Source organism: Gopherus flavomarginatus, chromosome 3 (genome assembly GCF_025201925.1).
Source record: "Gopherus flavomarginatus isolate rGopFla2 chromosome 3, rGopFla2.mat.asm, whole genome shotgun sequence".
In the NCBI taxonomy this organism is placed as follows: domain Eukaryota; kingdom Metazoa; phylum Chordata; order Testudines; family Testudinidae; genus Gopherus; species Gopherus flavomarginatus.
In genome coordinates, this window is record NC_066619.1 from 284,532,823 (window position 1) to 284,553,711 (window position 20,889).

Here is a 20,889-nt window from a genome sequence, read left to right on the forward strand (position 1 = left end):
GCTCTACGGGCAACTGCCGGGGTTGCAGCAGAACTACAGTGGGGGAAATGAGGCCGGGATATTTTTTAAAGAAACCCAAACTGAACTCTAAGAGTCAGCAAGGAGCTGAGGGTGGAAGCACCATGGCGGGAGAGGAGCTGTTCTAGGGGACAGACCGAGGCACAATGAGATAATGGCCGTACACAGCACATTTCTAGAGCTGGCTCCCTGCCTGCGGGTGAATCTTCCCCAGAATAGGCAGAGGAAACCTCAGGCTGAAAGTGGCCGTCTCCCAGGGAAAATGGGGGGAGCCCCTTTAGCTGAGACATTTCAAGCTCTAGGGACTGATTGCGCACTAGCAGGAAGTGACCTGAAAGCCTTGCCTGTCTCGCACGCCTACCGCATGAGGCTGGGACTTCGTTCACGTTTTCCCACATTGGTGCAGCTGGGCAAAGCTGCTGCGGGCCTGGCCTGAGGGCCCCTCCCTTTGAGACACCCAGAGAGAACCTACAGAACCAGCTCCTCTCTCCAGGGGTCAACTCTCCCTCAGCTGCTGTCCCTTGTACCACTGCTGGCAGGCAGGGCAGAGAATCCGGGAACTGTACCGGGCCCAATGCCCCCTGCTTTGGTGCAGCTGGCGCTGGGGAAGGCCTTCCAGCAGCACAGCTACACAGACAGAGGCAGTTTGGCTTGAGCGTCCAGCCAAAATTCAGCCCAGTCCTTTATTCCCTATCTTATTAGGCCACCTTGCCCAGGGGGTCTCCACCTTTCCCATATCAGGACCCCCTTAAATGTAACTAGGATATTGCTCCCCTCCATGGATGCCACCTCGAGCGCGTTATCCAGCCTCCCCTGAAACCTCCCCTAAAGCCTGGCCCCATCCCAATATCCACAGGATGACCCTGGTTTTGGCAGGGTGACTCCAATATGCTCATGGGAAGCCCTAGGGGTTCTGGGACCAGCCATGCAGGGCCCAGGAGGCATCACATGGCTTGACAGTGACATTCTGACACATCACGCAGGGCTCCCTTGGTGTGTCGGTGTGCTGATACCACAATAGATGCAGGTGCCCAGGATGGTTCTGGGTATCTTCCCTTCTTGACCCAGCAACATCTCCCTGACAGGGCAGCTCAGTGCCACCTGGGCTATCGGAAGTACCTACATGCAGTAGGTCTGGGGCAGGCCGCACCGGGCCCCGAATTTGGACAAGAACCGGTTCTCCAGGTCTATGACAGTCTCGCCAATCTTCTCATCCTTCGACAAGAGGTCGTAGTCGTAGAGAGTAACCTTCAGGTCCTTCTCCAAAGGCAGAGTGCAGGTCAGCTCAAACATCCTGTGGAAACAGGAAGAACAAGAGAGCGTCAGGGGTCGGGTCCTGGCCTGGAGTCAGCTGCCTGATTGGGACTGGTGGGAGGAGGCAGCAAACCAGCTCTTAAGCCCAGCAGCAGCAGCAGCAGTTCAGTGGCTGCTCAAGGCGCTCACCCAGGGCTGTGATAGCTCCTGTGCCTGCCTGTTCCCAGCCTTAATACAGGTAACCCGCTCCTGACCCTCAGCTCCAATTCCTCACCTGTGACCCTGGCTCTGGCACCTGGCCTCTGACTCCGGCTCTGACCCTGGGCTCCAATTCCTGACTAGCGACTCCAGCTCCAACCCTGAGGCACAACCACCCGTGACAGCGAGGAGAGCTGGAGGTGCTTGGCTTTCCCCGGGGGCTGTTGCTGATCACCCCTTAGGACAGACGAGCCAATGGAAACAGACCTCATGTCTTCCACCCTCCATCACATAACAGAACAAGGCAGATGCTGGGCTTATCGGCCTGCCTGTCTCTCCAGTGTCCCACCATGCCTGATCAATTGACGCAGAGCTGTGAGCTACTGGACTGGGCCATGGGAGACCTGGGTTCTGTGCCCAGGTCAGCTGCTTTCTGTGTGACCTTAGGCAAGCCTGTGCCTCACTTTCCCAATCCACAAAATGGGAATGGTCCTGACTCGCTTTGCAGTGGATGGATGGAAAGCAACTAGATGAGAGCTGGGGATCGCTAGTGAATGCTGGCCCCAGAATAATAAGCCAACAGGATGCTGGGAATCATTAAGAAAGGGACAGATAATAAGACAGAAAATATCATATTGCCTCTGTATAAATCCATGATACGCCCACATCTTGAACACTGCGCGCAGGTCTGGTCGCCCCATCTCAAAAAAGATACATTGGAATTGGAAAAGGTTCAGAAAAGGGCAACAAAAATGATTAGGGGTAGGGAACAGCTTCCGTATGAGGAGAGATTAAAAAGACTGGGACTTTTCAGCTTGGAAAAGAGACAACTAAGAGGCGATATGATAGAGGTCTATAAAATCATGAGTGGTGTGGAGAAAGTAAATAAGGCAGTGTTATTTACTCTTTCTCATAGCACAAGAACTAGAGGTCACCAAATAAAATGAATAGGCAGCAGGTTTAAAACAAACAAAATGAAGTATTTCTTCCACACAACACACAGTCAACCTTTGGAACTCTTTGCCAGAAGATGTTGTGAAGGCCAAGGCTCTAACAGGGTTCAAAAAGGAACCAGATAAGTTCATGGAGGACAGGTCCATCAATGGCTATTAGCCAGGACGGGCAGGGATGGTGTCCCTAGCCTCTGTTTGCCAGAAGCTGGGAGTGGACATCACTTGATGATTCCCTGTTCTGTTCATTCCCTCTGGGGCATGTGGCACTGGCCACTGCCGGACGACAGGATACTGAGCTAGATGGACCTTTAGTTTGACCCCAATATGGCCATTCTTATGTTCTTATAATACCTTACTTTAAAATGGAAGGTCTTTCGTCCAGGAGCATCCCAAAGAATTTTCTAAATTCTCTGGCTCAGATCCCCAGCTGATGTAAATCGGTGTAGCTCCACTTGAATCACTGGGGCCAGATCCTCAGCTGATGTAAACTGGTAGAGCTCCGCTGAAGTTAGTGGAGATCGTCCTCACTCTCCCTTGACGTTATATACACACAAGCATATGCATTACGGTGGGTCTTGTTCTCATCTCACTCATACTCTGCTTATTTTGCTGATCTTCACTGACTTCCACGTGGAGTCAGTCCTAGTTTACACCAATGACCAGGATCTGGCCCATTGGGTCTGGGAGACACTTCACCTGCTGCTGAAACGTGGCTGCCTCCGAGGTGGAATGTGATGCCCTTTTAACAGCACCCCCACCACCATGCAGCAGCTTTGAGGAGGTAAGTGAGCAATTGTATCTCCAATTAAAGCGGCAGGAGGAATTCAGGTCAGCAAATCGTAATTGGCTAAGCTGGAAAACAGCCAGGATCCCAGGGTTACTCTTGTGAAATGGGAGCTTTAATAGCCAGGAGCAGCCGGGACCTGGGTTTTCCGTCTCGTCTTAGCGATGGGGTGGTAGGTTCAGAACTCTGTCTAGACTGGCCTTTGGCTGGAAGCCAAGCCTGGCAAAAGAGACTATACCCTCGGCTTGAGGCGCTTGCTGTGGACTGCCAAGCTCGTTATTATTACATGTATCATGGTAGCATCTAGAGCCCTAACTGAGAGCAGATCAGCCACACAAACACGTTGTAAAGGGATGGCCCATGAGCTGAAGACCTCGTAACCCTAATGAGACAATGCAGAGAAGTGACAGAGGTCTACAACATCATGAAAGGTGTGGAGAAAGTGAACAAGGAAGTGCTATCTACCCCTTCACATAACACACAAACCAGGGGTGACCTGATGAAATTTATAGACAGCAGGTTTAAAACAATCCTTCACACAATACACAGCCAACCTGTGGACTCAGTTGCCAGGGGATGTTTTAAAGGCTAAACATATAACTGGGTTCAAAAACTGAATGAGATAAGTTCAAGGAGGATGGGTTTATCAATGGCTATTGCACAAGATGGTCAGGGATGCAGAACTATGCTCCTTAAACTTCTGACTGCCAGACGCTGGGACTAGATGACAGGGAATGGATCACTCAGTAACTTCCCTGTTCGGTTTATTCTCTTGGAAGCACCTGGCACCAGCCATAGTCGGAAGCCAGGATGCTGGGCTAGATGGACCACTGGTCTGACTCAGTACGGCCGTTCCTATGTAGCATTATTACCCCTATTTCACAGATAAAGAACAGAGAGTAAATGACTTGCCCAGGATCACACAGAGTCTGGAACTGAACTAAAACCTTTCAAGTCCCAAAGCACTGCCTTAGCCACAAGACCATCCAGGATCTCTGACATCAGCCTTTGCCTTCCTCTCCCTTTCCTGCTCTTTCCCTCTGCTTGCGATCCTGCCTTGGGAGGCAAGTCCCACCATCCCCATCTGGAATTGACGCAAAAGAGAAACGTACTTTCCAAAGACAGGCTCCAGCGTGCATGGGATGTAATTGTCCTGGTCATTTATGGATTTCTTTCCCACCGAAATCTTCACGTAAGGGTCACACTGCAAAGACAGGAGGAAAAAAAGAACACAGGAGGAGGGACTGCTACAGACTCATCTTCAACAACAACAACCCTTAGTCATGTGGCTCAACCCCTTATTCCATGGACAGGCCCTTGAGTAACACCCCACGTCAGCAAGTGGGGGCGGAATCTGTCCCTTTGCTGTTCATAATAAATTCCCACAGGTGCTAGTGCTGGCTGATCCAGCTGCGACTCCTGTTCCAGGCCTTGTATGTGCACGGACAGGCAGTCGGGATGAGCAACCAAGGGCGCAGCCTGGAATGGGATTAACAGAGTTGCCTTGAAGATCTCATGACCCCATAGGCATCGACTCTGTGGGTGCTCTGAGGCTCAAGCACCCATGGAAAAAAAATAGTGGGTGATCAGCACCCACCAGCCACAGCTGATCGGCAGGGCTGTCAATCAGCTGTTTGGCAGCTGGGGGAGGCACTTGGGGGAAGGCGGAGAGCAGTGAGCGGCTGGGTCCTCAGGGGAGGGTTGGAGCAGGGGCAGGAAGAGATGGAGCAAGGGTGGGGCCTCTGGGAAGGGGGTGGAGTGAGGTGAGGCCTCGAGGAAGAGCAGAGGTGGAGCACCCCTGGGGAAAAATAAAAGTCAGTGTAACACCGACAGACCTCGGTCCTCAATGGGCAGGATTGAGCATGGGATCTCAGGAGCTAAATGCAAGAGCTCAAAGCCACATGACCCTTAGCTAGGGCTGTAGCAGACTCATTAATCTCTAAGTGGTCTCAGTGTTGCTAGATGGGACAGAACACCACACTCAGGAGGTGTGTGGGTTACACCTATGCATGACCCCCACACTTCGAGGGAAACATCCTTTATTTTGTCTCAGTTCAGCAAACGGCCTAGGGGATATTAGCCAGGGACTCCAGGGTGATGGGGAAGAACCCATGCTGAGATCCTCAGGGGAGTTTCACTGTCCCACAGGTTTGTTTTAGAAGGGAGGGATGGAACAGCCCTTGATTGGCTAAGTCAGCAGACATAACCCGAAGATACACAAGGAGCACGGGCACTGAGTAAGAAGCGGCCACTTTTCTCCTGGCTGCATCAAGCAGGAAGAATCAAAGCATGCTGGGAAGGGGAGATGGCTTAACGTTTTTTTTTTTTTCACAGAAAATGGTTTTCCAACCCAATACGCTTCTGATTTCACTGCAATTCTTTAAAGGAAAGCTCCTATATGGAAAGGAAAGTTTTCGTTTCGTGTCAGTTCTTGAAAACTAAAAAAAAAATTGTTTTTCATTTTTGGATTTTCCTCTCTCTCCTCCTCTCCATTTTTTAATCGTTTCCAGGGTGAAAAGGGAGTTTCAGAAAATGGTTTTTGTTGTTTTTTAAAAATGGAAACAAAACAGATTTTTTTTCATTTCAACCAAAAACAGTTTTCTTTTAATTTTAAATGGTCGGGAAAAAAATTGTTTCTGAAAATTTCTCAAAAAAACAAAAAATTTTTTTGAAGGAAATTTTTGCTTCCTTTGAAATTTTGGGCAGAAATGAATTCAGATATTGCCACCTGCCCTACTGAGAAGCCCAACAACAATACAGGAGAACTTGGGCCCTGGGCTTCAGAACCATGGAAAAGGCTCTTTGAAGAAACAAGTTGGTGTTCGTTTTTCCCTAGATGCCAAGGCCAGAAGTGTGAGCGACAGGGGGAGGGGGCAGAGAGAAGCTAGCGGGTCGGGGTCTTGGGGAGATGAGGCAGCACAAAAGCGGGGTCTTGGGAGAAGGGGCAGTGTGAAGGTAGGATCTCGGGGGCAAGGGGTGGAACAAGGGTGGGGCCTCAGGGGGAAAGGGTGATGCAAGGATGGGGCCTTGAAGAGAAGGGGTGGTGCGAGAGCAGGGCCATAGTTCGGGCACCTGTGCCCCCCCCCACTTTTAGGGCGCTTCTGCCACTCCTGACACAGGCCAGGGAATTCCATCCCACCATTTCTGCCCTCAGCCCCATTGGCACGTCTCCCAGATGCTCCCCTGAAGGATACCTTTCCATTGGAGTCCTTGGGTTGCAAGTCGAAGGCACGGATGATGTAGATCCTGATGAGACACTCCTGGGGTCCTTTGGCTGGGAGCTGATGGAACTGGCGTGGTGGGACCGGCACTCTTGGGTCATCCGGGAGGGGGTACATTTTGAATGAGCCCTGAAAAGACATTGAGCATTCACATGTGTGCACATGTGGGCGTGTTACACTACAAATGCTAATAGCTGGCAACTGTGTGACTGAACTCAGGGTAAATCAGTGCAGTGCTGCTTGTGTAACACCACATCCCCAGGCAAGTCGTCAGCAGGAAGGATGGAACCTCAGAATCTTTCAGCGTACCCTTCCACTGCCCAGCAGGCTCCGCAACCTCTCTCTGTGTCCCACACACCACCAGAGGGGGACAAAGCACCACATGGAATAGAAGAGCAATCCTTCACTTCCTGTCCTAAAGCTGTTAAACAGCTGCTGTGTTTCAACCCAGAGGGGGCTGCGAGTAAGCAGTAGATTGGTAAAGTGATGCCTATGGGTAAGTCTACGCTGCAGTTAGACACCCACGGCTGACCCGTGCCTGGCCTGGGCTCACACGGGGGGTCCGCCTCCTTAGCAGGGTCCTAGAGCCCAGATGCCAGCCCGGACCTGAACGGCTACACCACAATTAAACAGCCCCTTAGCCCACAGCCAGTCGCAGGTGTCCAATTGCAGTGTAAACATCCCCTATATGCTGTTAATTACTATGAAGGGGTCGTCTGGGGCAGAATTACTTAGGCCTTCATTCTCATTTACTCTACTGCCATTTGTCCCCAGAATGGTGCAAAGGACCATTAGTGCAAATGAGATTTGAGCTCTTAATGTTTTTAAGGAGCCGAGATCCTCAGATGAAAAGGTGCTTTACATGCACAAAGCATCATGTGCTACAGATCCATTCAAAGAGAGGCCGGCGGAACTAGTGTCCTGAAGGAACTGGCTATGAGCACTTGCGTAGACACCTGGCAGTCCTCTCACACACATGCTCTCCCCACCCCAGGGAAGAAAGATGCTCCATTGTTTTGACCCAGTCAGCCACAGGCAATGCTGACTCCAGATGTGATTTTCCACCTGGATTATGTCTAAGCCTGACTGGGTTCTGAAGTGCAGAATGTAGCCATCGTCTGGGGCGTTTGTTAGTATACTTTTATGACCAGTTCTCCACAGGGGTGCTAATAGTAAATAATTCATCCTAATAAGCACCAATACATTCTGTTTCTACGGGACCTCTCATTCGGCTGGATCTCAAAGTGCTCTGGTGGCAGCATACGTTGCACATTCTCTCTCCCAGATGCACTGTGGAGAACCACTTGCCTACCACTGAAATGCTGCCCCCTCTGAGTGAAACACAGCAGCTGCACTCTGCCAGCAACACTACATTGGTGTTAAGTGCAACTTCTTCTTACTTAGATTGTAAGCACTTTGGGGCAGGGATTGTCTGTTTGTTCTATGTTTGTACAGCTCCTAGCACAATGGGGTGGAGCAGACCAGGGCTTCTAGGTGCTACTGCAATACAAATAAATAAATAAATAGGCCACTGCATCAGGACTTTAAGATCTTATCGATAAGATGGGCTCTAGAGATGACTTGGGGTTTGTCTACACATAGATGTGGAAGGGTTCGATTTTTATCTGTAAATGCCGGGGAACATCGATTTCACTGTATGCACAGAAACCAACAAAAAATATTTCCATCAATAATAATCTAAACTTATCGACAGGCCAAGTAAGAAAAATGCTGCTTGAGAACTCATGAGAGTTGATTTAAGGCTACAATTTTGACATATGATGTCAGAGAGACAAGGTGGGTCAGGCTTTTATTGACCCAACTTCTGTTGGTGAGACAGACAGGCTTTTGAGACCCACAGGGTGTGTCTCCACAACAACTAGCATCTCGTGCTCGAGCTCACGGGACTCGGGCTGCAGGGCTGTTTCATTGCTGTGTCGATGTCTGGGCTCGGGGGGGAGCCTGGGCTCTACAACCTTGCAAAGTGTGAAGGTCCCAGAGCTCAGGCTCCAGCCCAGGCTGGAAGTCTACAAGGCAGTGAAACAGCCCGAGCCTGAGCCCCGTGAGCTCGAGTCAGCTGGCACAGGCTAACCACAGGTTTTTCTTTACTGTGTAGACGCACCTAAGGAGCTCTTCTTCAGGTCTGGGAAAGGTACATCCAGCATCACAGCAAAATGCAAGGTGGCACGGATTGTTTAGCATAATTAGTTAGCACATATTGAAAGGGATCAGTCAAGGTAGAGTGGCCCATTAACACCTCTGCCCTCATAGGATGAAACGAGGGGGGTTAGTGGGTTACAGATTGTTGTAATAAATCAGAAATCCAGTGTCTCTGTTCCGTCTGTGATTTTAAGGGCGAGAAATTGGCATCATGTGCTGCTGCACCCATGCAGCTGTAGCACTTCTAGTGAAGACACTCTAAGCCAACAGGAGAGAGCTCTCCCATCAGCTTAATGACTCCACCTCCGCGAGAGGCAGTAGCTATGTCGGTGGGAGAAGTCTACACCAGCGCTTAGGTCGGTATAACTACGTTGCTCAGGAGTATGAATTATTCACCCGCCTGAGCTGAGCGACATAGTAATTCTGTAGTGTAGACCAAAGTTTAGTGTTTGGCAGCTGTCTTTTGAGAGTGCTGTGCAGGTTTCCTTTGAGGATGAGGACTGAGAGATCAGATACAGAGTGATCGCTTGGTGAAAAGGGTTCACCCACGGGCGATAGGTTGTTTTTGTGTTTTATCATTTTTCTGTGAGAGTTCATTTGAGAGCACAGTGATTGTCTGGTTTCACCCAGATGGTGGTTATTGGGGCATTTAATGCACTGGATGAGGTACAGCATGTGTAGGATGCAGGGATCTTGAAAGGTGTGTTGTAGGGGGTGTTGATCATTGTAGCAGTGACGATATGTCTGCAGGTTTTATGTCTGTTGTTCTAGCAGGGTCAGGTGCCACTCTGAGTTGGCTGTCAGGTACCATCCCATACTGGAACCCAGACAGGGTATCATCAAACAACTACAACCCATACTCGATGGGGACCCCACCCTGAAATAAATCTTTCCCGAACCCCCTCTTCTGGCCTTCAAACAACCCCCCAACCTCTGCAAGCCCATCAGCAGAAGCTCCCCACAGACCAGGACACACCATCTCAAAGCAGCACCAAACCTTGCTAGAACAAAATACAAAACCTGCAGCCATATCTCCCCTGCTAGTGATCAACACCAACGATTCATTACTCTACTAGACACAAAAACCCATGGACTGACCAGAAACACTGGATTTCGGCTTATTGAACAACCTGTAACCCACTAATCCCCCTCTTTTTGTCCTATGACTGCAGAGGTGCTAACAGGCTATTCTGCTTTGAATGGTCCCTTACAATATGTGCTAAGTACTTATGCTAAGCAATCTGTCCCAGCTTGCCTTTAGCTGTGAGGCTAGGAGTACTTTCCCCAGACCTGAAGAAGAGCTCTGTGTGGCTCCAATGCTTGTCACTCACCACCAGAAGTTGGTCCAATAAAAGATATTTCCTCCCACTCCTTGTCTCTCTAATATTCTGGGACCAACACAGCTACAACTACACTGCATACGACAGCGCCGTCTGTCTTGGATGGTCTAGACACAAGAAATTCTGCATCTTGGCAGAGGGTTCAACTAGATGACCCTTGCGGTCCCTTCTAGCCCTGTGATTCTATGACATATAATGTTGAGAGCTTGTGTTTTAACAATTATAAAGCCTAAAACTTCTTTCATCTCATTGTCTCTTGTCATTAAATAATTCTCTGACACCCTCGTTGTCTGGCCCTCCCTACTTCCCTGCAACTGTGAAACTTTAAATTGATAAAAATAAAAACAAATGCTTCCAAACCATAATTTCACACAACTGTGAACATTTCAGCAAATAAATTTGGGAAAAACAAAAACCAAAATAAGCATTGATAGCTGCCGAAATGATAAAAAATAAAAATCAAATTCTGCCGAGCCTCTCTGTATTGTCATCACAGGGTGTCATTGCAACTCAAGCAATCACAGCCCAGCTAGCTTTGAACTAGTGAGCTCAGACGTGTGCAGTGAAACCACTCTACAAACCCACCTGGAACTCTGGGTAATTATTCACGGGGTTAGCCCTTGCTGAACGAGCTGCCACAGCCTCCCTGCTCTGTGACCTGCACTAGCTATATAGAGCTACCCGTGGTAGGTCTACACGAGCTGAAATCGCACCCTGTGTTTGCAGTGTAGACACACCCATTGCATCCAGCAGGTTATGCACCAACTCTTGTGTGCTCTGCCCTCTGCAACGTTCCCAACTTCTGTCAGACCCAGGGTCCAGCAGATCCTTCCCTACTTTATAACAAAGAAAGATTCATGGTAGGCGCTAAAGCAAGGGTGGCTAACCTGAGCCTGAGATGGAGCCAGAATTTACCACTGCCAAAGAGCCAGAGGAATATGTCAGCAGCCCCCCCATCAACTCCCCCCTACCCTGCCCGCCCGCTCCCAGCGCCTCCTGTTCACCAGCAGCCCCACAGATCAGCACTTCTCCTTCCTCCCCACACCTCCCAATCAGCTGTTTTGTGGCATGCAGGAGGTTCAGGGGCAGGGTGGAGGAGCGAGTGTAATGTTGCACTCTATATGATTTTATGAAAGTATGCTGATGAGTGTGAATATAATGTAACTAAAATATGCTTCAGGCAAAAGATCTCTTGTAATGTATCATTACAAAGCTTATAATCTACTGAGTGTGGTCATCCTATTTGTATAAATGTATCACTCTTGTATCTGAAACTAGAAATATGAAGCATAACTCTGAGGTCCTATTGTAATTATGCAAAGTGTGGGCCATTAACGGTGGTTTGGAATCTTGATGGCTTCCATCAACCAGGACAATTGACTGTAGACGGCTCTATTTTACTTGTAAGTCTTCCCGTATACCTATGTGCTAGCAAGTGGGTAATGGAGTCTTACAGTGACATGTGATCATGTCACCTGAACTGGAATCCATCTTTAACCTGGTGCTTTTCCCATTGAGAAGGAGGGGTGGGAACCCAGAGGGGGACAAAGGATTCCTGCCTTGTGCAAAAGATATATAAGTGGGTGGAACAGAACAAAGGGCAGGGCCATCATGAGAAATCCCCTAGCTACCACCTGAGCTGGAACAAAGGTTGTACCAGAGTAAAAGATTGGGCCCAGACTAGGAAGGTGTCCAGTCTGTGGAAGAAACTTATTGAAACATCTCTTCAGTTTTATTACTGTACTATATGTAGACTTGCGTGTTTTGTTTTATTTTATTTTGCTTGGTAATTCACTTTGTTCTGTCTGCTATTACTTGGAACCACTTAAATCCTACTTTCTGTATTTAATAAAATCACTTTTTACTTATTAATTAATCCAGAGTATGTATGAATACCAGGGGTGGGGGGGATAGGGGAGCAAACAGCTGTGCATCTCTCTCTATCAGTGTTACAGAGGGCGAACAATTTATGAGTTTATCCTGTATAAGCTTTATACAGGGTAAAACGGATTTATTTGGGGTTTGGACCCCATTGGGAGTTGGGCATCTGAGTGTTAAAGACAGGAACACTTTTTAAGTCGCTTTCAGTTAAGTCTGCAGCTTTGGGCCACGTAGTTCAGACCCTGGGTCTGTGTTGGAGCAGACGGGCGTGTCTGGCTCAGCAAGACAGGGTGCTGTAGTACCAAGCTTGCAGGAAAAGCAGGGGCCGAAGTAGTCTTGGCACATCAGCTGGCAGTTCCCAAGGGGTTTCTGTGATCCAATCCATCACAGCGAGGACACGCAGGCTCGGGGGAGGGGCTGGGAAGGGATGGAGGGCGCGCAGGGCTTGTGGAAGAGCCAGGAGCTGAGTAGCGAGCACCCCCATCCCCACGCGGCCCATGGGGAACTTGGTGCCTGTAGCTCCAGCCCTGGAGTCGGTGCCCGTACAAGGAGCCGCATATTAACTTCTGAAGAGCCGCATGTGGCTCCGGAGCCACCGGCTGGCCACCCCTGGGCTAGAGGGATTAGCTGCTAGTTTCCAATTGACTATTGCTAGGTAAAGTGCCTCTGGGTAGAAAGAGCGGCCGTTGGACCTTGAATTCCCCCACCACCGAGGGATCTTCATTAATGTCCTGCGTTCTGCCGCGGTAGAGCTTGAAGGTGTGGCAGAAGTCGGAGAGCCTCTCAAATTCCTCCATATTCTCCAGCTCCGTCCCGTAGACCTAAGGAGGAAAACCCCTCTGAGTAAAAGGATGAATTTCACCCATAAAGCACAGGGTGCACACCATCTGCAGAATACCATGGATGCCTCTGTATCTCCTTACTCCCAGAGCTCTAGAGATCAGGGGTGGAGAAGGCCTTTCAGATCACTATGGTAACAACAACCTTTCACGGACCCTTTAGAGATTGTCTGCAGACCCCTAGGGGTCCGCAGACCACAGGTTGAAAACCACTAACCTAGACTGCCCCTTGAGGCCAGCGTGGGATTGTCACTCTCCAAGCTCTTTGGTTTTAAATGACTCGGGGTATGCCCTCACTCCAGTTAGATATCTGCAGCTGGATGAGGGCAGCTGACTCAGGCTCATAGGGCTGTCCAGTTGAGGTGAAGACATTTGGGCTTGGGCTGCAGCCCAGGCTCTGGGACCCTTCCCCCTAGCATGGGCCTAGAGCCTGGGATCCAGCCTAAGCCTGAATGTTTACACAACAATGGAACAGCCCCTTAGCCCAAGCCCCGTGAGCCTAAGTCAGCTGGCACAGGCCAGCCGTGGGTTATGAATTCCAGTGTAGACCTATCCTCAAACAACAAGGCTCCTGCTGCTTCCCCATGGAGAGTCTTCCACAGCCCAAGGGATCGCACTGTTCCTGGCAGCCAGGCGATGATTTCCCTGTTTTACATTCAACGGGGGTTGTTATGCTACACTCATCACTGTGGGATTGAGGACTTAATTCATCCCTCTTGTACCAGCCTTAACAATTCCTCTCCTTGAGATACATGCTCTCCTAGGCAGGTCATTCATCCAGTTATAAACCAGACAGTCCTCTTTTTGGGTGGTTAGTTCCCAGCCCAGTGCTGAAACAAAAGCAGACATGGTTTTCTCCAGTATCAGATGGGGTATGTTAGTTTGAAAGCATGCCACTGCGCCCCCACTGGTGTGACCTAGCAGATGCCATGCATGTGAGATCACGCCGGTGGCAGCAGGCCCGTGCCATTCCCGGTGGCACAAGAATGACCAATATTTGGGGAATGAATGAGTAGTCACCCCACCCTCTTGTAGACTAGTAGCTCTCCGCCACACCCAGCCCATAAGCCTTGATGCTGCAAACAGGTACTTGTGCATACAGCTGGTCAAAACATTTCCAGCTGTTGAAACTGTTTTTCAACAGAAAACTGGGTTTTAAACCAAACAAAAATTTTCTGAACAATGTTTGTTTTCTGGAGGAAACGGATTTTTCACCAAAATAAAAGGGAACACCCCTAAAGAGAAATACTTCAGTTAAGGAAGGGTGCCTCAGTGCTTCATGAGACTTGTAGTTCAATTGTCTCTTGTCCCCCTTCTCTTCTATGGGCTGGCCTCCCCAGCCAGAGTACATCTCCCATGATCAAGGACTCCCAAGATGCACTGCCACCCTTCTCCAAGAGGGGAGACGGTGCATTATGGAAGATGACTACATCTCCCATGACCAAGGACCCCAATGATGCACTGCTACCCTTCTCCAAGAGGAAAGACTGAGCATTATGGGAGATGCAGTCCTACCAGGGAGCCAGGTATATAGAGGCAAATGGGAGCAGGAGGCACTGAAACTACAGCTTCCACGAGGCACCCTGGCAGCATTTCTGAATTGAAATATTTTGGTTGTTGGCCCAAATGTTCAGAACTCTACTTTTGTCCAAAAAAAGTTTTGCGTTTTTTTGGAAGGGCTCCACAACCAGCTCCACTCATGTGCTTAACTTTACACATGGGAGTCATGTCACCGATGTCCCAAGGACCCAGCCCAGCTCCCATTGAAATCAACAGCAAAACTCCCAGTGGTTTCAGAATCAGGTCTGGAAAAAACACCCCTCAACTGGCGCTCCCCTTTTAAAATAAATCTCACTCCATAGACAATCAGTGTCAGCCAGCTGCTACAGAGCATCAGCCACAAGGAGATGAGGTTACCTTCAGTGTGTCAAAGCCCTTCTCTAAGTAGCTGCCACATTTCTCTCTTTCCCCCGTCGAAGCGTAGAACTTGCTCCACCAGTCGATGAACTCTTCCTCCTGGAAGAGGGGGAGAAAAATAAAGTATCTCCCTTGGGAAACCACCCAGTGAAAACTGCACCATTTAACGTAATTGCTATGGTTAATATTCGCCCCTGTGCAGAGAGCCAGCACAAAAGCCATGCACCCAGTGGGTGTTACACATCCCCCTTTGGGCCAGAGCCACAGAACAGTGAACCTGTGGCCTTGTCTACATTACACAGGCTTTCTCATACAGCTCAACCAGGATAGCTACACCAGCAGAGCCCCCTAGTGAGGACGCATGTGCCAACAGAAGGAGTTTTCCTGCTGGCATAGAAACACCACCTCCCCAAATGACTTTAGCTATGCCAAAAAAACTCTTCTGTCAGCACCGCTGCGTCTACACCTTGCCACCGTAGCTATGTTGGTAAAGGGTGTGGTTTTTACACACACCTGACCAGCAAAACTGTAGTGTGCACTTGATATGTTACAAAAATTAGTTCTTTAGACCAAGCTGTATAGAGTCTTTCTTTTAGCTCTCAGGGTCCCTGGTTGTTGGTTCACTCCCCAGTGTGGTGGCTAAGACAGAGGCTGTCAGACAACACTTAAGCATTCAGGATTTGAAGTGGTGAATCTGCATAGAGGTGAATCTCACCCCAGGATGGGTCAAAGATGTGCTGGAGAAGAAGCCATCAGAATTTGTTTGCAGATGGCAGCTTTTTGCCAATGTTGGTGGCCCTCCACTGGGGAGCTCCATGTGGAAGGAAGGATGGGTTATAATACCTGCCCCCAGACTAACAGGACCATGTGTCTCAGAATGCTGAGGATATGTGCTGGGATATCTGATAAATAAAACCTGCCCCTCACTCTAAGCTTAGGTTGCAAACTTTCTGGGGCCGGAACTGCCCTTTTGTTCTATTTGTAAAGTGTATAACGCAAGGGGGCCAAGGTCCATGCCTGAATCTCCTCCTATACACTATCATAGTACTGACTATATCTCTTAAAACAAACACTCATCCCAAGAAATTCCACCGCTCTCTAGAACATAACAACTATGCAGATCTATACAAGAAACTGAAATCACCAATCCCATAAGCTTAAGACTTTTAAAAGTGAATGGCAGGAGACTCAAGGCCGGTAAGGAGATTTCACTTCATCTGTTATGTAAACTGGGAGGGATAATGGGCTTTCAGGACTGCGGATATTATTCCAAGGAGAAAGCCGGCTGTCGGGTTCTGAAAATATATATTATTTTATTATAAGTGCACAATTTTGAAATTTATGCAAGCAAAGATGAAGGGGCTTTGACCGTGATTCATGAAACATTCCTGAAAACTAATGATGTCTTATTTTAGAAGTCCACAAAATTCCATCACACTGACCTAATGGAGGAATCATAGTAGAGGTTTATTGGATTTAGATTTTAAGCCAACAGTGCAGGCTTTAAATTGCTGTCTTGAATAGACATTGTTTTTAATAGCAATATTACATAAATTAGCTCTGAGGCCTCTGCTGCCTTCTTTTTTTCAAATCTTGCCTTTCATCACTCCCCTTGTTTTATTGTTTAAAAATCTACATCCTAACCACCATGGCTTTATTATGACATTCCACAGGTACCAAGTTACAAAGAAAGCACTTAAACTAATCTGACGACTTACCCATGGTATCTTCTGCAGCCCCAAGACAAAGCATTTGGTTAGATATTTTTGCTGATTTCTACTGATGTTACAAAAGAAGAAGAAGAAGAAAAAAAAAGCCAGAGAAAGCAGCTGGAATGTTAATAGCGAAGGACATTAATCGTTTTGCCTGCAAATGGAAAAGCCAGTTAAAGCAACGGACCCAATATGCAAGTGACTGGATAGGGGGATTTGATTTAATCATCAGGTAACAGCCAAAAGCACTTTAAGTGTCTTATCTGGGAAGCCGGGCTGTGTACTGATCAGAGGGCAGAACTGGGAGTCTGGGTTTCTATTTCCAGCTCAGCTACTGACTCAGCGAGGGTGGAATTCATCTCCTGGGCAGAGATCCAGCACCAGGCCAAGGAGCTACTGGAGTCGCACTGAACCTGACAGCAGACATAAGTGGGACATTTACCATGTGCTGGGCCTCTGTCCTTGGGTACATGGCCATGGGCAAGTCACTTGGGCTGCGACTTTTCACAGCTGGGTACCTCAAGTCAGGCATTGTGATCCATAGACAGATACTGCAGTAAGGCCCTGATTCGGATGGTAGCTTTGCCACTGACACCAGCAAGCATCAGACCAAGCCCTAAGTGGCCTAATTTTTCAGACATACTGAGCAGTCACGTCTCCCACGGCTGTCAGGGGAATTCACTGCTCTGTGTCTCCATTTTGGCTCCCCGATCTGTAAAATGGGGATAATCTTTACCTACCTCACAGCGGTGTTCGGGGGAATTGGTTAATGTCTAGAAAGTGCTGAGATCCCTGCATAAGAGGCACGAAAGAAGAGCAATGCATTAATCTAGTCAGCTCAATCTTTTTAGCTTAACAATGGGAAGGCCATGGGGTGATTTGATTCCTGTCTATAAGTACCTACCTGGGGAACAGATATTTAATAATGGGCTCTTCAATCTAGCGGGCAAAAGTCTAACATGATCCGATGGCTGGAAGTTGAAGCTGGACAAATTCAGACTGGACATTTTTCACAGTGAGTGTAATTAACCACTGGAACAACTTACCAAAGGTGGTGGTGGATTCTCCATCCCTGGCAACTTTTAATTCAAAAGATCTGCTCTAGTTCAAATAGGAATTAATACCGGGAAATCCCCTGGCCTGCGCTATGCAGGAAGTCAGATTAGATTTTCACAGCGGTCCCTTCTCACTTTACAATCTAACAATCCGTTTTATTTTACCAAGGGACGTATCAGAAGAGAGTACTGTGGTAAGGCAAAATTAAGGGTTATGTTTAAGAGAAATTAGACATTCTTAGAATGTGAATTAATCAATAACAGTGTTTTACAAACACATGGCGCTTTGCACCACAGGATCTCTATGCCTGTTTGAGACTAAGGTCTTGATTCAGCAAAGTGCTTAAGCACATGCTTAATTTTAATCACAGTATTGAAGTCTATGGGATTTAAGTCTATACTTAAATGCCTTCCTGGATCCAGGCTCAAATTCAGCCCTGTGGAAAGAGCCGCCCAAGGCATATGTGCCCTTAACTCTTACTTAAGCCCTCAAAATAAGAATTAAAAGGGGCTTAAAAGAGCACGTAGTCTCTGTGCAGGCCCTCACACAAGGATGTGTTTCACTCTGCAGATGTGAATGAGCTGAACCTCACAACCTTCCCTGAGCTAGATCAGTATCATTATTAGAGCTGGCTGGACGGCTCTTTGATAGACAGGCTAAGTGACTTGCCCAGAAACATACAGGGAGTCAGTAGCAGTGCTGGCAATACAATCCAGGAGCCTTGATGTGCAATTCCCTGCTCTAACCATTAGACTCCACTCCTCCCTATATGAGTACACTTAATTACATTGTTAATAAGTAAACAGTACCGTTAAAGAGACAACACTCAGTTGTGTTAGGGCTCAGTAGGGCCAGGCCAGGAGAAGTTGTGGCTTGCTTTTAAATGAATCATCCAGGCAGGCAGTTCTTTAACTGCTCTGTGTGAAATCCCAGCCCCCCACCCAAAAAGCTCCCGTTCACTGTTAAAAGCAGCATCACACACAACCCTCACCCTCAAGCATCATGCAGCAGGTTACCCCGGTGCAGAGAAAAATGGCCGGGCAGGAGGTTACAGCCATTGCTGGGACAGAGCCTGGAGTTACACCAGTGATGAATCTGGCCCATGGACCAGACCCCTGATCCCAGACGATTCCCACAGTTCCCATCGGAGCAGCGAAGGGGCAGCCAGAATACGGGCAGCAGCCTGTCACCTGTTCCCATCGGTTTCCCTTCTGGCCGATTATGCACCGCACACAACACAAGTGTATTGGGGCCTGTAAAAGGGTGTCTGGCACCTGTTCCCTCCAGGTGTCTATGAAGGGAAGTGTCCCTTTTTACAGCCCTGCCCGCTTATCCCAGAATTCCTTGCTGTCCCAACCTCCATTCTAGGCTGCAGTCATTACAGGCCTATGATGGACCTGGGCTTGTCCTTAAAGGGCCAGCACTCTGTTACAGGGTCATTCCAGCCATTCTCATATCACGTTGGTGGATCCTTTAGGAAAACGAAGCAATACGAGTGCTGTACAGCAGCAGCACACACCAGCGGCATGGATGTGAGGGTGCAGAATTAAAGAGGAGGAAAATCCTGCTCATCCGTCTTCAGGCAATGAAAAAAGTGTGGCGGGAGGGTGGGAGTTGTGATGTCACACTCATATTCTTTATGGAAATACGCTTATGATATGGATATGACATAACTGAGATGTACTTTACACGAGATGGCTCATGTAAGATATAATTGGAAAGGTTATGGTTTACCGAATGGGATTATCCCATTCGTATGCCTGTATCCATTCTGTCTCTGAAGTTAGCAATATTGACCATGTATCTGTATTTCAAATGTGCTACTTTGGGTGTCACCTCCAGCTAGCCCTTCAGATACAACAATGAAAAAGCCAGACAGGGCTGATGGCCCATTAGGAAGAAACAAGACTGTGAAGATACTAATCTCTCTCCTTCCTGACACAGGCGCCAACTTCCCCGTGTGCTCGACCTGCTCTCTTCCCCCGGCCCTGCCTCTTCCCCTCCCCCGAGCGTGCCACATTCCCGCTCCTCCTCCCACATCCCGGAGTGGCTAATGCTGCAAAACAGCTGTTTGGTGGCGGCTGGGCGAGAAGCGCTGGGAGGTAGCAGGTGGAGGAGCGCGGACGCAGTGCGCTCAACGGGGGGGCACCCCTGGAGTTGGCGACTATGCTTACTGAGAGTCCTGCAGGAACTAGCTGTGACACAACTAGGTCAGATCGTCCTGCCACCTGATACTAAACGCTATCTTGGACTTCTACTAATTTTTCCACTCACAGGATGGGGAGGTTAAGTTTGGGAAACAAAAGGTTTCCCCCCTTATGTAAATTCTATTTAAGGCTGGGCGGGAAGGCATTCCAGACTCTCCTCCATGGCCTACTCATGCTGAAAGAACCTGGAGGGACAAAAGAGACTAACCTGAAGGGAAAGGCAGGGGTGAGTCCAGACTGAGACAGGGGTTCAGTCTGTAAGAATAAATAACTGGAACCCTAAGCTACAGAAACCCTGCATCTGGCCTAATTCAACACTGAGGGTGAGAAATTACATTGTGTAACCTGTTTCTTTAGTGAATCACTCTTAGTTTGCGTGTTTTGTTTTATTTGCTCAGCAATCTGTTTTGTTCTGTTTGCTACCCCTTTAGCCACTTAAAATCTGCCTTTTATAGTTAATTACATTTGTTTTGTTTATTATTACACCCTGTTTCTGTAATTTGTAACTGCGGGGTGGAGCAAGAAGTTGTGCATATCTTCCTCCACATTGAGGGAGGGGGCGAATTTATGAGTTTGCACGCTGCAGATTTTTCCATACAGCACAAAACAATATCCCTTTGGGTCTGCACTCCAAGGGAAGTGGGCACCTGAGTGCTGGGGCAAGTCCCTGAAGCTGAGTCTTCCCAGAGCTGATCTCAGTGTCTGTGTCTTTCTGCAGTGGGGTGTTGCCCTGCCTGTGTCTGTGCTAAAGGAGGCTTAAGAGCCTGGCTCAGCAAGACAGGGCAAAGGGGGCCCAGGCTGGCAGAACAGGCAGGCTCACTGGTATCTCAGCACATCAAGTGGCATCTTGAAGGAGTGCAACCCATCACAGGAGTCTCCTTTCACCAGCCCCCAATTATTTAAGGCTAGAGCTGTGAAATGATCATCTCTGGGCATTTCAGGCAGCATTTCTTCTTCCCCACTGTGTCACTACTTCTCCACCTTGAATTTTTTGCTTTCTTGTCCAAATTTGGACAAAATGGATATTTGTTTGGATCTAAATAATGCAAACATTTGGAAACAGATGAGGGAGAGAACATAAGACTGGCAATAGTGGGTCAGATCAAAGGTCCATCTAGCCCAGTATCCTGACTTCTGACAGTGGCCAATGCCAAGTGCCCCAGAGGGAATGAACAGAACAGGGAATCATCAAGTGATCCATCCCCTGTCACCCATTCCCAGCTTCTGGCAAACACAGGCTAGGGACACCATCCCTGCCCATTCTGGCTAATAGCCATTGATGGACCTATCCTCCATGACCTTATCTAGTTCCTTTTTTGAACCCTGCTATAGTCTTGGCCTTCACAACA

General features: G+C 48.4%; 1 protein-coding gene across 7 annotated transcripts in view; it reads right to left on the bottom strand.

Moving 5' to 3' along the window:
* The window catches only part of DYSF (dysferlin), a 326,279-nt gene that overhangs the window by 56,483 nt on the left and 248,907 nt on the right, over nucleotides 1-20,889 (bottom strand). For all 7 annotated transcript variants that reach the window (XM_050943290.1, XM_050943287.1, XM_050943285.1 and 4 more), the window contains 5 exons: nucleotides 14,566-14,664; nucleotides 12,502-12,630; nucleotides 6,402-6,557; nucleotides 4,320-4,411; nucleotides 1,142-1,312 (listed from right to left, as the gene is read on the bottom strand). In XM_050943290.1, coding sequence (XP_050799247.1) covers nucleotides 1,142-1,312; nucleotides 4,320-4,411; nucleotides 6,402-6,557; nucleotides 12,502-12,630; nucleotides 14,566-14,664 — 647 coding nt within the window. The remainder of the gene's footprint in view (nucleotides 1-1,141; nucleotides 1,313-4,319; nucleotides 4,412-6,401; nucleotides 6,558-12,501; nucleotides 12,631-14,565; nucleotides 14,665-20,889) is intronic.